The 17,610-nt window shown below is 39.4% G+C and overlaps 1 protein-coding gene across 3 annotated transcripts in view; it reads right to left on the bottom strand.

Moving 5' to 3' along the window:
- fchsd2 (FCH and double SH3 domains 2) overlaps nucleotides 1-16,233 on the bottom strand; it is a 105,608-nt gene extending 89,375 nt beyond the window's left edge. For all 3 annotated transcript variants that reach the window (XM_084718129.1, XM_084718130.1, XM_084718132.1), the window contains exons 1-2: nucleotides 15,936-16,233; nucleotides 8,564-8,661 (exon numbers count right to left, since the gene is read on the bottom strand). In XM_084718129.1, the coding sequence (XP_084574255.1) occupies nucleotides 8,564-8,661; nucleotides 15,936-15,956 (119 nt within the window). In that variant the 5' untranslated portion in view covers nucleotides 15,957-16,233. The remainder of the gene's footprint in view (nucleotides 1-8,563; nucleotides 8,662-15,935) is intronic.
- Between the last annotated feature and the right edge of the window lie 1,377 nt (nucleotides 16,234-17,610).

Here is a 17,610-nt window from a genome sequence, read left to right as displayed (position 1 = left end):
GTGAGGCACCTGAGCAGAGCCCAAAGGACACAACCCCAGCCACGGCCTGCTCACCCTGCAGCTGTAAGGCCAGAGATCCAGCAGTCTTTGCTGCCCTACCACAAGATTGAAGCTTCTTCCCTCAGGCCAAGAGACTACTTAATTCATCCTCAGCAGTACTCCACAATGTAAAATTTTATGAGTGGCAAAAGGAAAACTATATCAAACTTTTGCAGCTCTGTTGTATAATAATAAATACATCAATCTTGTATATATTTTATAACCTTTTGTATTTATATTTGCACAGCATTTCAGATATGAAGAAGTGGAGGTGTAATTCAGCATTAATAGGGGTTAGTAAGTCTTAGTAGTTTATCAGCAAGAGGTCAGCACTTCACATTTACCTTTCCCTGGTCCATAATCTCCCCATGGATAACTGCACTGGCCTGTAGAAAAGGCCCTGCTGGAATTAAAACCCAGGATCTCCTGTCTACTAGACAGGCGCTTTAACCAACTAAGCCACAGCGCTCTGTGACAGCCAATCAGAGAACAGTGATATAATTGCTTATATGTTAAAAAGACACACTCATTGTAATCACATAAACATCCCCATACCTAATCCACCACTGGGGCTTTGTATGTTTACTAGAAAGGTACTTCAACCAACTAAGTCCCAGTGCCTGTTGACATCATGCAGCTATAATGTCAAGAGAAAATGGCAACAGCTTTTTCTTTGGAAATGTGACTCATTAACAACAGAGGAAACCTTGAGGATTCAATTCCAGTATCTGACACGAGTAGTGATGAGTACAGGAAACCAATTAATTTGGAAGTATTTACAATGAGGAATATACTTGATAATATCTTTTTTTTTTAATTCCTACACTCACACACAGGTTCAACTTTACAGTCTCTGGCTCTGTCATAATAACACACAAATACAACTCATGTGCAAATATGAATGCTGTTTCTCAAACACAATCTGCTTTGGTATCTCAGTACTGCAGTATATTTGTGTAAAGGCCTCTGGAACATACAAGTCAAATCAACACCAGTCCACATATAGACACACACACAGACAAACACACATCCTCACTGGGATTTTTGGACATGTCTAGGCTTTTCATGCTACCATGGCTACACTGCATCAGAGACCTCATATAGGTAGGGACTCCCAGTTAGCTGCTAGAAAAATCTAACCCCCACTATGGATGTTTGTATGACATTGTGTGTAAGAAATAAACATAACAGACCTTTCAGATTAAGTCCTGAACAGAGATTTAGCTTCAAGTAAAAGATGGTGTAGAAGGGATACACTGTACTTCTCCTAAGATGCTTGACTCAATAAGCTTGCTTTCCTCACTCCCTTCATTTGTTCTGCCCACAGTCTATTTATCCTTAAAACCTCTCTAGACTCTCCTTCCACCTTCGCATTTGTGTCTCGCTTCTCCACTCCTATCCCTTCCTCTTCTGCACTCTCCTTTCTTGGACTTTCCTTCTCCACTACTCCTCCTTCTCTCCAACTCCCTATCGCAACACTCTGCCCACCCTGTGTGTATGTTGTATGAGTCAAAAAGCTGTGTCAGCATCAGCTGTGCATGAAGACGAAAGGGAGAAAGAAAATGCCCAGATGAGTGTGTGTCTGACAGGAAATACTAAAGTGCTTCTGAGTGGTCACTAAGTGTATGCACTGTATGTGTGTGAAGTCAGAGAGAGGGGATGATCAAACGTGGGAAAACAGCTGAGATCAATGGTTTACAGGACGCGGCCTGAGCTCAGCGACAACAGGATAAGCAACATGAGTCACAGACAGAGACAGAAGCGGAGGAGGGTGGTCATGTTTTCACACTGCGTGATCACCACAAGATAGAATACAGCAGATTCACTGCAGGTTCTCCACTCCGAGAGTAAGATGCCCTGGCCTAAAATTGTTGTTCTCCAGATGAAAGAAAAGATGTTTGTTATGTACATGACTCCAACAAATATCACTTACAAATAATTTTAATAGATTTGTTTCAGAAAAAAATTAAACTTGTACTGCAAAAATTATTATTCCCACTAACTACTGCATATCGCAATCACAGTTTCAGTCAGAATAATCACAATATGACTTTTTTACCATGTCGTGCAGCCCTAAATGCAATATACGTATCACATTGCCAGATTCTTGCTAATACATAGCCTGAGAAAACACTTCTATGTAATCAGTAAACCCCTGATGATCAATTTTTCACAAACCAGCCTTGAAAAGACAGTTGATAGGGCTAAATCAAGTTTAAAATTGGTATTGCTGTAACGATCTCTGCATTTTGACTTTCATATGGTAGAGGTAATGGGAAAAGGTAATTCTAGTCCAAAAACATCATTTTTGGGTTGTGACAAAATCAGGAATAGCAAAAGGAGCAAAAAGAGTTGACCAAGACATACCAGAAATCATTCCTCTCAGGCTAACTGAAGGAGTGTGGCCATTACATCATAGCAAACTATTTTTCTGATCAGCTGTGGTTACTGACACGTCTCCAAAGAGAAGAGAGATCTCAGTTAAGGCTGCTGGATGTCACTTTGTCACAATCTAGGATAATTTGAAGTGAAACACTTGAAATCAGTCACTGAATAAAGCTTCTACACAGACAGACTGCTCAGTTCTCTGCCATGGTTAATTAATCAGAGAAAATTGTGTCTGTTGCCATTGCTCTGACAGCGACTGGAGTTAATTGAGCATCATGGTTTCTATTATACAAACCCCGAAAATGCTGCTTTCCCCCTGGACAAAATAACAGAAAAAAAAGAAATCTTTTCAGCCTAATACAGCTCCACTCCGACAGCACCACAAACTACAGTCTCCAAAATCTATCACACAATTGAACCAACTCTCTGACACAATCTCAACAAATGCAGACCAACATAAGCATCCTAAGGTAGGATTCATTGCAGGAACATTACATTACATAGCATTCAATTGTAAGGATATCTGTTTATTATTATTCTGGTGTACCAGATACTGTAAATGGCTTAGAGGTACATTTGTGTTACAGATGAGGTGGTTTTGGCTTTGTTCTTATTAGCAATATTTATTATGTGACTGCCTTGGAACTACCAGACCCACTTTATTATTTAGACTAAACAGAAACATGTTTTTCATTTGTTGTAGGAAAATAGTGCCTCAGCTATGTGCTTAGGATGTGACACATAATTAAATATATTTGCTTTATGAAATTAAATAAAGGCTAAGTAGGTCATGAATCACCATTGACTAATTTTGAGACAGTAAGAACCCTGTCATCTTCCCCTTCATCTTCTCCTCCTGGGTTTAGTATTACCTGGAGTCCTCCTGTGATTTTGAATAACAGCGAAGACTGTCTGTGGTGTCATTTTGCCAAATACAGAGGCCACCTAATTATATTAGGAGGTTGTGAATCAGCATTGCATTAATTTGAGTCTTTTTTACAATCAGTCCTTGATTTTCTGTTCCTTCGCTTCCTAAATTATGGAGGCTGCAGTGAAACGCATTAATGAGGACTCTGATAGCATTTTGGGCTCAAACTGAGGAGGCTCATCTAGCTACTCAGCATGGAGACCCATTAGGTTTTAATGATATCTGCAGATAATTCCTAGGATTTGGTCAATAAATTTGAGTGAAACACAAATTCCATTTATCCCACGCAAATGCACCACACAAAACGCAGACATGGGGGGTAAATTCCTAAATCGCACCAGGGCCTCAGTTCTAGTCCAGTCCAGTTTGGGCACCAGCAAAAATTGGTACTTTCATCCTTTGTTTTTTAACGACTGCCATTTCCACAATGACACAATCAATGATGCTCTTTGTAGAGTCTTCATGAAGCACTCCATCTAGACTATGGTTGGGAAATTGGATGAATATACCAGTTATCTGTGATTAGCGTCCATCATTTTTTGGGGAGAGATTTTTGTCATTTTATTTTGTTAATCTAATGTTCTGAATGTGGCACAGTACGCATCTAATGAGCCGAAGAATGAGTGAGAGGAGTAGAGACAGAATATTTTCACATCTAACATGGTGAATTAAAGACTTAATTCAACCAAACCAGAGCTGGTGATTGCTGGAACAGTGAAACGACTAACAGTGACTGTTTTGGTGAGTTTTGTATTTCTGTGGAGTTTGGATGAAGGATGTTTTACAATGAGTCAATGAGGCAAATAAGTCCTCAGTTCAGCAAAAGAGAAACCTGAATACAGAAGGTGCACGGTTGTATCTTCAGTTCATTTTGTTTATCCAGTCAACGGAGCAAATGGATGTAACAAACTACATAGCGTATTTAACATCGCCAACTAGGTGCTCTCACACATCTCCCACCTGAAACTAGAGAGGGGCACACACACTTGCACAAATATACAAGCAATCACTGGTTGATGGGTGACTGGAAAATTGTGCACATGCCTAAACCCTAGCCTGGACTATGGTAAATTTGAAAATCACACATTACGACATCACAAGTTCTCTCACAACAAAACCATCTTCACAGTGGCCTGTAAGCTGCACAATATTTTGCTTATCATGGCAACAGATTTGAGCGCAGTCCAGGGTTGCCAGGTTTGTGTTTTTCTGCCACAACTGGGCAACTGAGTGTTACAGCGGGCTGATTTTTTTGTCTGCTGGTCAGGTGCACCTATGCTTTGCATGCAAATTACATTCACAATATCTATACATACACATCCATATTTTAAACAAAAATAATTATCCTTCCAAACTGACCAGGAGCACTTTCAATCTGAAAACATGGTGCACCACTTTGCTACGGTGTCTGTTTCCTCAAAACGGTGCACAACAGTGTGCAGTAGGCTTTCAGGTACATTTTCTCTTGTTTGGCGGTCAGAGGTGTTACCCAATCAACAGTGACATGTATTTAAAACCCACCTTATTAAACAAGTGTAGCAGTGCAGTGCCCTTTTGTACACAATACAGTGTTAAACACACCATCATATCCATTTAAATAAATGTTTTGCTATGTTTTGTCAGCCCAGATAGGCACAAACGTACAAGGACCTGGCACATGTCACACGTGCCCACATAAACACACACAAATATGACGTGCCTATGCTCTCCGCCTGTCGGCACTGGTTTTATTGACTACTGGGCATGTTTTGGGCTGGTTTTGATCAGCCATTGGGCTGGTTTTGTTCCACAGACCTGGGTCCATCATCATTGTGTATACACTGTAAACACAGTGCGCAATTTATAATAGACCTTTTTGCAGTTTGGTTTCATTCACTCATCCAAATCTTTGGAAAAAAAAACAAGATAACACAAATGCAATATTGAAATTGTGTAATAGCTCCACTGTTCAGGTAAAGTGTGCCAAAGAAAAGGTAACTGGGTGTATGAAAGCTGTCAGTGTTACAAAATGTGCATGAGGTCAATATAAGTACATAAGACACATGCCTATTTTTATGGTTTATACTGGGTGATGTGTGTGCGTTTGTGTGTGTGTGAAGCCTAACTGTGGAGGCAGACATAAGGGTATGGGGGATTTAGCTGGATTGAGGACACCAAGTTGACTCCCTCAGTACACCAACTCGTCATCGTTTTCTCCTCTCTCTCTCTCTCTTTCTCTTATCCTCTCTCCTAAGACTAGTCCAGCTAAAATGTACTCCCAGAGGATTAAATACGTTGCCCTTTCCCTTTCTTTCTTTCTGCCTGCCTCTATTTCTTTCCAATTTCTATCTTTCTTTGTTTCTTTATCTTTCCCCTTTTACCTTTTATGATTGGTAAACACACAAGCTGAATGTGCCACAGCATACAACTTGTGAGTGTGCATGCGTGTTTGAGTGTGTGTGTTGATTAAAGCCAGCCTGTGGATTAATTAGGGTAAATAACCTCAGAGCAGATTTTGGGATTTAAGAGTTAAAATGGACTGTAGGCTTTACGCAGCAAAATGTGTCTATCAACCGTGCACGTGTTTCATCATGGGGACACACTTTATTCCAGATCTATCAAAAGTGTGTTTTTACAGGAATAGTATAAATTAATTAGCATTAATTACATTACATGTCCCACTGTCAGCCAACTTGCTATTCCTGCTGTGTGCCATTTACTGACTGTTTGCTTGTATCATTGCAGTTATCAACTCTGCATTCTGACCCTGGGTGTGGACAAATCAATAATTTCTTCTTCCTGTGGAAATGCAAGCTGCATTAATAACATTACAGTCTGGTCAGTTACGGACGCATGTTACTATAGAGCTATAGTTTCATGTCTCAATAAAGTGTAGCTCTCCTGTGTAACTACGTATCTATAAAGCTGTAGTGGGCATGATGAGCAAAAAAAAAAAAAGAATCATGTGGGCTACATGTCAACAGATCAGTATTTTCAGATGTATTGGTGAAGACAGTTGACAGTTTGTCCAGCTGCTAGCTTTTAGCACCTCAGCTACTGCTCTGATGAAAAAACAGCTGGTTCTGACAACAGTAACGGTTGTCAAAGTCAGTGTGTATTGAAGGGCCATCTTGCTTCTGATATAAATTTGAATCTGAAGGTACATTATCAGCAAGTTCAATGTAAGACTTTTGTAAGACTTTCTTATTAAAATTAAAGATTTTTAAAAGTCACATTTTGAAATACAACTAAACATCAAATGCGGAATTACTAGCATACCCGTCTGAGTAAATATTATAAATAAGGCAAAATGACAATAACTGGTTGAGAACATTTGTCCAAATATGTTTATTTATGTAAAAAAAATATATTGTCCTTAATAATATTAATCACTATAATTGTCCTAGAGCCACAGTCTGAAATAAAGCTCTATCAAATAGGGGTCAGAATCTCAAGGCACTTCATATTTCTATTCAATTGCAGTTCAGAGGGCTACGAATCAAATAAGATTGATGGTTGCTCAACTTTTAACAGCTCGTCTTTTGCCCAAATACTGGTGGATTTGGCCAGTTATTTACCCAGCACTGTTTTCTACACGTTATTTAGTCAATATCATTCCTTGCATTTCTATTCTGAATAAGGAATGTGCCAGCGAACGCACCGTGCCAATCACAAATTCAAGCTGACGAGTGCAATGACAGTGATGAGACTGAAATACTGGAGATTAATGGCTAAATGGAAGAACAGGGAAAAGGTTACAACTAGGTAGACACTACAGTGGTCACCACTGGACAAAGTTTGCAAACAGAAGCATTCAGATTTAACTCTTGTTGATTTGGCCAAAGATTAAATGCTTAGAGTGAATTTTAGACCATGCCAACAGCATTCAATAAATTAGTATTTAAGATCTTCCCGAACAGGAATTTAAGACTATTTGGGCTAATACTTTTTAAGGCCGTTTATTAGTCCATGTGACTTCAAAACATTTTAAGACTGTTCAAGGACCTGTAGCCAGCCTGTTCTGGGATAATCTCACAAAAATATCTCTACAGCGAAGTCAGATGAAAGCCACATCACCGACAGAAAACGTAGTGGGACTTCAGTGTCTTGCTCAAGGACATATCGACAAAGCAGATGCTTGTTGCTGCAGGGGCTTGAGTCCAGGTCTCCCAATAAAAAGGCAGCCTCCCTAATCGCTGCACCGCCCCGCTGCTCCTGATTTTACCACCATGAGAACGTGTCACCAGAAATAATTACAAAACATTAAAAGCTATAGGAACATACTGAGAAAACGCTGCAGGAAGAGCCTTTCAACCATGAGGATGACAAAGCCAATTTGAAGATATTTACCCAGTGGCATGTAGCTCCATCCCTCACTGACTGAAAGAACTAACACGTTGTGGTTGCATATGCTAAACTGGCTCTCCCTCCCTCCCACAAGTGAGACCGGGGCCTTGTTCACTTTCCAAAACCCAGCAGCAACAAGGCAATCTGTTCTCAAACAGCTGGAGCTGCCCCCAGGAGTGAGAGGGGGAGAAAGAGAGGCAAGTCTCAGAGAGAGGAGAGGTGGAGAAAGTGTGAAATTGAGAAAGAGGAAGAAAGACAGGCATGGAGGCAGAGAAGCAGTCAGTATTAGACAGTTTGCTGTCATAAATAATCAATGCTTAGTCAACACTGAAAATGAGAGCGTGTGAAGGAACCAGGGTTTCCTCCCATTGCCAAATCCAAAAGGGAAAACTGCCAGACTCACACACGTCATGAGTAAACAGAGCTGAGCCAAAATGAAAAAGAGAGATATGGAGACAGACAAAAAGATTGTCAGAGCAAAAGAGATGGAAAAAAACTGGAATCGAGGGAGAGGGAGAAAGATGACAGAGAGTGATACAGAATGAAAAGAGAAGAAAGAGAGGAAGAAAGAAGCAGAGTCGGAGAGCAGGAAGAGGGCAGCAGGAAATTCCTTCGTCATTTTCCCAACCCTTTGTCCTTCTCCAAAAACTGGAATATGACAATACTCCTCCTCCTCCTCTTTTTCTTTCCCATACCACTCCTCCATCACTCATTAAATGTTGCATTCTTTCTTTTTTGTGCATGGCAGTGTCCATGTGCGCATGGCGTGCACATCACAGTCAGCAATGATGACTAGATTTAAAATCATCTGGCAGTTGGCGGGTGTTTTCCTCGGCTCCTCTGAGCTGTCAGCGCACGCATGTGATGCAGATGTGTCCATACCTCATGTCTTCCAGCAGGTCACATTCAGTCTGGTGTTTAAAGTGCAGTCTTGTCATCTGCTCTGTGTGTGTGTTTTTCAGCTCCTGTGTCACTTTGACCTGAAGGAAACAAAAAGACACGTCAAGTAAAGGATTTGTCATTTATTCATCTGCCTGCTGCACAAGTGTGTTATTTATTTAATGGCTCTTATTCATCTACAGTAAAGCCAACTCTACCTCATTTATCCTTCAGTATTGATTATATAAACAGTCAGCTATAAACTAGATATCTTCTGAGACTTTGGTTACCACAGTAGCGTGAAAACAATATTGTCTTTTCCTGGTCATAAAAAGAGTTCAGTGAACTATAAATGCCTCTACCTGCCTGAAAGTCATATACACATAAATGATTAATAGTGTCTTTTTTTCTAAGTGGCCGTATCACCAACTCCTTGTTAGATTAAATGTTGCATGAAATCACCAACAGTCACACACAAATGTGACAAACACATTATGGAGTAGGACTGTTATTTTCTTAGGAAATGTCTCTATGAAATAGGCCTGTGATTAGATTAGATTAGATTAGCTTTTATTGTCTCCCTTAGAAGAAATTTGTCTTGGACGTTCGAGAGAACAGAGGCGACGCAGCCACACACGTACAATCAAATTACAATTAACATACAGTATCACCCCCAGATTCATACAGACAAAAAAGCATACACCCAAGAGTACTGCATGATGCACTAAATCCAAGTGTTGCACAGATGCATTACCAAAGTGAGTCCTATACAAAATTACTGCACAAACGCCTTACACATAGTCATTGCACAGATGCCCTATACAATGTGCAGTAAAACAAGAGTGATATGTATCTGCAATACACACTACATCAATAACAATAAGAAAATTATTCAGTGAGTAACTAACAGGTGTATTGTTACACCATCGACATGTGACACAACAACAGAAACAATGTGGAGTTTGAAAATTACTGTTGGCTATGAGGAAATTGGTGATAAAAAAAGGAAGTCAGCTCACCAGTTTCTGAGTTTTTCTTTAAAAGTCTATTAAGACTATTACTTGTGCCTTGATAAGAAAGAAAAAGGAAAGTACTTCAATTCAAAGTAAGGCTATTAAATTGAAAATGGTCTATTAGAAATTATCAATATAGACTGAAATGAAACACTTTATGGTGATAAATTTTTCAGCTATATCACCCAGCCCTACTATAAAATAAAAGAGTGACCATGGACTGTAACAAGCTTTGACAGCCATCTTTAAATACCCTATTTCAACCAATAACCAGTCAGAAACTCAAATATAATCCATTTAAAATCATATGCAAAACAGAAAAGCAGTAAATCCTCACATTTGAGAAGCTACAAACTGACTGATTAACTGACTTTTACGAGTACTTAATTATCAAAATAATTGCTGATTAAATTTTAGCTGACCGAACTTTACAAATTTACTTTACTCCTGCACAGTTCACTGAATGTTTAACATTAGTGAATGTGAATCCAGGTCAAAGTATCCAGGTCACTGAATCCACATCACGTAACTAGAGCTGCAACATTTAGCTAATTTATTAATCGATAAGTCACTCGAAAGAAAATTTGTTGCCAACTACTTTGATATTCGATTACTTGTTTCAGTCATTTTTCAAGCAAAACATTTTCTGGTTCCAGCTTCTTAAACATGAGGATTTGCTGCTTTTCTTTGTCATTTACAACAATAAATGAAGAGTCTTTGGGTTTTGGTCTGTTGGTTGGACACAAGAAGCAATCTGAAGACATCACTTTGGGCTCTGGGAACTTGTGATGCATTTTTCAGATTCTTCTTAGAGACTAAGCAATTAATTGATTAATCATAAAAATAATTGTCAGATTAATCAATAATGAATATAATCACTAGTTGCAGCTCTACATGTCACATAGGACTTGATGGAGCAAAAGACAAAGACAGAGATGTAGACTATGCATAAAAAGCTATAACTCTGATTTTTAGGATATTACCATCAAAGATTTGCCTCCTGAGTCACTGTGGCCTGCACGCACACACACACTCACACGCACGCACACACACACACACACACTTTAACTCCCATCAATCAGTCAATCTGCCAGTCACCTGTCAGTGTGCTCAGCTCTAGAGTCACCTGAAGGGAACACACACACACACACACACACACACACACACACACACACACACACACACACACACACACACACTCCCATCAGTAATCCATCAACGTAACAATCAGTGTCCGGGTCTTGTCAGACTTTTGGAGAGGCTGGAGGAGGCTTTTTGCCGTTAGAGGTGACTGAAGACACTTTAACAGCCCACAGCAGCATTTAGGAGCAGACAGACCCCCTGTGCATTAGGGAAATATGCAAATTGTATCGCCTCCTACACAAATTCATTTCGGTGGTCAGACCAGCGGCTATAACCTGCACTCACTCACACAGCCTTGTACAAAAACTGACAGTGAGCTCACCCTTGATATGCACACAAACAAGCTCTCTCTCTCTCTCACACACACTCCTGCCAACACATACAGAGTCACTGTGATGGTCATTGTGTATTGTCGGGTGAATTCCATCAGCTATTCACCAGTGTAACAGTGGGCAAATTCATGAGTGTTCTAGACAAAACAAACAACAATACAACACACACTGCACTGTCACACACTCACACACACACCAACACACACTGCAGAGCTTCTGTCTTTCATGTACTGTGTCTTTGAAGATAAGGAGGGAGTGGTTCATTACATTATCAGGGTAGAATTACTTGACTTGATTTCACCTTCTATCTGTCAGCGGAAACCACAGGGGGAGCAAGGGCGCGAAGGGGAAGGGCAAAGGGTGACAAGAGGCATGATGGGGAGACAAACTGAGAGGGAAGAGTGGGGGAGAATATGATGCGAGAGTGAGCGAGAGTAAGTAAGAAGGGAGGGAGGAGAAGATGGCAAGACAGAGAGAGAGAGAGACAGTGAGAAGAGGGTCAAAGCGACAGTGAAAAAGATGGGATATGAAGACGTTAATTAGCAGTATGAGGCAGAGTGAAAGAGATTTTCAAGTGTATTATTTCAGCTAAGGTCATGTTAAAGGAAAAGAGCTCAGTTGGTGTAGTGGTAGCACATGCAGCAGGTAGCTTCTCCACCTCTATGTAGGAGAAGGTAACAAAAACAGGGTTGAGTGATTGAGATGTTTCCTTCCGTTTTCATTCTGTTTTTGACCATTTTTGTGGGAGAAGAAGAAGAAGCTGTTGCTGCCGTCCATTGCACTTCATCTCCATGTCATGCTTAATATTTTCCTTTTGAACACAACTAAGTTATGGACATGTGGTGCAGAGACGAAGACCCTTTTAGATCCAGCTGGGATGCTATCGTCCATACTGGGATGTTGGCTGATTCATTGGTTCAACATCCAGCAAGATGCCACTGATTGTGTAACTACTGTCAGTGTATTTATAAATAAAGTACTTCTTCCAAATGAAAATTGAGAAATAAGCAAATTTGTCATGATAAGACTTTGATAATGTCAAGACTTTGTTACATTAGATTTATTATCCAACCTTTAGGGCTGGGTATCGTTCAAAAAATTTCGATACTGGTACTAGTACCTTGGCTTTGATACTGTTTCCTGAAAGATACGTTTTACCATGAGCAAATCCATTTTATCAAGAAAACAACATTACACATTATGGTACAATTTATCACTTCAAGGAAAGAAGCCATTCAAAGACCTGGTGGGACAAAAAACAAACAATGATCCTTGTCTCTGGTCAAAATGTTGCCCCTTTCCTGCATGTCAATCACCAGCCTTACTAGATCTTGGTACAAGTCTGCTGCATGCATGCTGCTGGAATTTACTCTTTAGGTATCTAAATTTGGTAGTGAATGACAAGGCATTTGGTAAAATACTAGTACACTATCTAGTATACTATTGAAGCAAGTCAGTCGGTGCCACAAAAGTATCAAAGTTCAATTTTAATTTTAGGAAAACTGATGTAAAGAAACTTGCATAAAGTCTGACTTAAGAGTTTACTTTTTTATGCAATCAGGAGAATCAATACAGAATCACAAAACATGTTGTGATAGTCACAAGATTTTTTTCAAATTTTTTTTACGCCGCTAATTTCAAAATGTAGTTAATCTATACAATAGCTCAGTACGAAGTTGAACTAATTCTTCTGAGATGGATGGACGGATGGATCGATCAATGGTGTTATACTGTGGAGCAGTATACTGCCTTTTTTCCAGGCTAATTAGCAGCCATCTTTAATCTAAGCCACATAAAACTAATATATGAGAGTCAAACGAGCTCAGTCTGTAAGCAGATGTGCTGAGACACAGACAGAACACTTATGGGGCTGTATGTCGCACTGGGAGAGAAATTATTAGTATCCAACAGCCAAATACTGATACACTCTGGCTGTCTTGCTGTGGGGCTGAGTGTACCGAGTGTGCCAGGCACATTGGCAGGAGGTAACACATCAGTATCTTGCTAATTCTGTTTTATTCTTGGAAGAATTTTCACAGCAAATTGAATGGGAAAGATACAGACAGCTGACAAATTAGATCTTACGAAAGGAATATGACCGTAATGGTGCCTTTGGATCAAACACAGTGGAGCAAGACAGCCACAGAGGTCTTGACTCTGCGATGAAAGGATCCGCTCGAGTGTGTGTGTGTGTCTGTGTGTTTTACAGACATGATATGACATGTTCAGGGCCAGCCTGTGTGTACAGCATAAATGGCACTGGGGGAATATGTGGTAATTAAGAGAAAACTGTGCAGAGGTTCACAGCAGGGTAATTGGCTCTCATGCATCTATTTCAGGACAACACACAATCATAGAAAGCAATGGACCAACAACTTCAACACACCCTCGTGTACACACACACACTCAGATCTGGGGCTGGGCAATACATACAACAATGAAAGCTTCATTTTGTACAATAAAGATTATTAATAACTATTAAATATACAGTCTGATAACCACATTTGAAGGATCATTGTATTAATGTAGAGGCCTATATTCTAGAGGTAAACAATATATTTCAGGGGCAATATTTATTATTCTGGCTATAATAATATCTGATTTGACAGGTTATGTCAAAGTATTTAATTTGAATTGTTAGGTAAAAATGCTCTACAAAAGCCAAAGTATATTTGTGAAGTTTTACCACATAAATAAATAAAACAATTCAAGAGTCAGAACTGTTCTTTGTTTTGGTTGTCATAGTGATGTCAGATTTGGTTTGGTCAGCTGTGGAATAATAAATCATCCATCTTTGCTCACCACATCTTTTTTTCCTTTCTTACCTTCAGGAGTGCAGGTTATATAAACTTGTTTTTAAGATACTCTCACAACCACTGAGTACCAAGCTATAGGGGCCTATAGTCTTCTCTCAGCCCATTCAGAATCAATAAGTCAGTCTCAGACACCGCTCTGCCAGCATGTCTCTTCAGTGTGTGTGTGTGTGTGTGTGTGTGTGTGTGTGTGTGTGTGTGTGTGTGTGTGTGTGTGTGGCTTTTGTCAGCTCAACCTTTGATGAAATGACATGACCCTGGACGGACTGAAGGTCTTCCCATGAGATGAGAAGCATCACAACATGAAGAAAGGACACCTTTTTGTCATGCTGTCTGGACGACTGTTGTCACAATTTCACCACTGCACTGACATTAGAGCTGCAACGATTAATCGGTTGATCGATTATTAATCGCCTATTGAATGAATCGTCCACTATTTTCATAATCAATTAATCATTTTGGGTCATTTTGTCCAAATACTTTATTAATTCATACATTAGTTAATACGATAAAATAAGACAAGATTAACTTTATTGATTGCACACTGGGGAAATGTGCATCTTACAGCAGCTCAAATAGTACAGATAGAAAACAGAGTGACAACAGAATACAAAATAGAAAATAGAAAAAATATATATTTAAGAAAAACAAAATATAAAGTACTAAACTACACAGTATATTATAGTTTATACAGATACTCTTAATATTAGTTACAACCATAATAAGTATTACCTTATTATTATTACAGTTAATTATTGTTATAATAAGCATTAGATTCTGTTAACAAATGTCTCTAGTTAAGCTAAGAGAAAAAAAAATATTTAAGAATAATAATTTTCCATGTATTTGTGCGTCCTCTAACTTTTCATCAGTGGACACAATCCATGGGCTACATGTAGAAGTTTGCCTTTTCCTTTATTTTCATGTACATGTTCACGATCTTATAGCCTAACCAATAATGTAGTGTTACCAAATACTTCAATTTCAGTGTCTTAAAGGGATAGTTCACCCAAAAATGAAAATTCAGTCATTATCTGCTCACCCTCATGCTGACTGAAACTCAGGCATTGCAGAATATCACAAACAGTTTGAGTGAATGGTGACCAGTTTTCCAAAGATAAAAAGCAACCAAAAACCCCCTAAAATGCAACCATACTGCTCCTCTGACATCATCCAAGTCTCCTAAGGCCAGGATACGCTGCATGCACACCGTCACACCACACACATCCTGTTCAGAAGGTGTGCATGTGAACATGCCTCCAAGATTTAACATTAGGCTACAAACATAGTTTAAATGACATCTTTCAAGTCAACTTTTGTTTGTTTGTTTTTTTTTAAGTTAGTTTGTTTTTTATTTTTGTTGTTGTTTTGTTGTTTGTTAATGTTTGGAAGATGGTCATCATTCACTAATGTTGTTTGAGATATTTTGCAAATCAGTTTTTCTGTGAAACTCCAGCAGTGGTTTGTGAACTATAAAACTAAACCTGACCTTCAATCGGCATGAGGGTGAGAAGATAATGACTGAATTTTTATTTTGGGGTTAACTATCCCTTTAACCATGAAATTTTTGGTAATTTGTGGGTAATTTCTAAGAAATTTCGAATATTTTACTTAGCATTTACCACCCATTTATCATGAAATTATAGGACCTGAAAATTGAAGCGTTTCCTTGTTTTTAATTCAAAGTTATTGCTACTATAAGGCGTATTAAAAGGACAAACACAATATCATACTGTATATACTAACACGGTTTGTATAAAACGTCTCCTGTTAGCTCACCGCACGTTAGCGCTCTCAAGCTAGCGTTTATTTGACGTTTGACGGCTCGCGCTGTAACGGCTGGACAGACGCATATTAATGTCACTAGGTTACTCACTAACCTAGCTAGCAAACGCTGCTAACGCTGGCTAGCAAACGTCTCTCCTCTCCCCTTTAATTTTCTTAAGCCTGCAGCATCAGACGTGCGGTCAGTAAAACACAACAGCCACAGCTGAGGTTACTACAGTGTTATCTGTCTGTCATTGTCTATAGTTACAGCACTGCTAAAACATAACGGACCCTGGAAATCACTCACCTTCCTCGGCGGCGGCTGCATTTTGGAGTATTGACATGAATGGTATTTCCCTTGTGAGATGTATAGTAATTCCAAGAGGAAATCCAAATCAGTGTGGGGACTAATATTTTGTTTCCTCAAACAAAAAAAAAATCCTCCCCTCCAGACGACAGGGAGGAAAGACGGGAGTTAAATTTGTACTCCGGCGGCCATGATTGATGATAAATGGCTGGTTTATACAGAGGCAGAAACTGAAGCTACGAGGAGAGACTGAACACACTTGTGTTGGTTGCTGCCACTACTAAAGGACGAGTGTATACTGTACTGTGTGTGTTGTGAAGCAGGAGAGCAGACAGGCGGAGAGGAGAAAAGCAGAGGGAAGGGATGGAGGGGGGGGGGAGTATTAACGGGGAACCCCTTCAGCAGCTCAGCTCAACGGCTCCACCATGCGGCGAGGAGCGGCGTAGCACCCGGCGTGTGATGAAAAACAGGAGGGAGCAGAGAGACATCCTTTTTGTTCCGCCGTCTTTCGCCTGGGTGTCGACAGTAACCTCGATTAACACTTGTGCTAAGGTGTTTCAAATCAAGTAAAAGGACAAGATGGATGATAACAACAAAACTGGGACTGTTTGTCCACAGAGCAGCAGGGTTTGGTTTTTTTTTTTTCCCGAGATGCTCCAGCCTGCTCAAGGAGAAAAGCCTGACAGTGACAGGAAGCTGGCTGCGTCCCGCAGACCTGCATAGCAACAAGAAACCGCAGTCGATCAAGGAAAAATCGATCACAGACCAGTGCGAAAAACAATATTTAAAAACAAAGAGATGTAAAAAGACATAAAGATATCTCACCAGATTTTACACGCTTGGATTATCAGTAATAATTTATTATTCATTCATTGTTTTTTAACCTGCCATCCGAATCCGTTTGAAAGGCAAAATGGACATTGATACATAAAATAATAATTTATTTCTAAGCGTTATTTATAATAAGCTTTTATGTACTTAAAAAATCTACAAGCTGCCATGGAGTAAGACGGGATAAAGCAGGGGTCAGTGGGTTCATTGAAAGTGGGTGCTGAGTGAACAATTAAAGGAATAAATTATAATGGAGGGTGACTGAAACCCTTGTAATGAGTTGGCACCAGCTGCAGCTGCATGCATTTGTGCAGCCTGCGTGTGTGTGTGTGTGTGTTTTTGTGTGGTTGCTCATGGTTTGAAATCAACCAGCCACTGAAATATAGATTGCGAGATGAGAAAATATTGTGGTCATATGACTGATTTATGTCTACATCACTTTTTGGAAGCATGGTTCATTAAAAAATGTTTTAAAAAAGAAAGAAATATTAACTATCAAATTAGAACCCTTCGAGAATTGTTTATGAAAACATACAACTCTTACGAACTCTGTTTCTCTCATGTTAAGGTAAACAGCATCAAAAACAAGACTTTTTAATTAACATCTAAATTAGAGGTGCAAGATGTGTTTTCTTTCAGCTGTTACTGATAATGTCTCATGGCTTATGCTGATAATATAAACAATAATTTAATATTATTGTAATTTAAAAAGAAGTTTATATAATCTGAAGTTTATGCACACCTGAGGGTAAGAAATCATGAGATGCAGTGAGCAAAGATGGATGATTTAATATCCCATGGCTCTGACCTAACCTAATCTAAGTGACATCACCAGGGATGAGAA

The sequence above is a fragment of the Lutjanus erythropterus genome, chromosome 4 (assembly GCF_056507025.1).
Source record: "Lutjanus erythropterus isolate fLutEry1 chromosome 4, fLutEry1.hap2, whole genome shotgun sequence".
Classification (NCBI taxonomy): domain Eukaryota; kingdom Metazoa; phylum Chordata; class Actinopteri; order Lutjaniformes; family Lutjanidae; genus Lutjanus; species Lutjanus erythropterus.
The sequence above is the reverse complement of the archived record's forward strand: the minus strand, read 5'-3'. Positions and strand labels throughout refer to the sequence as shown.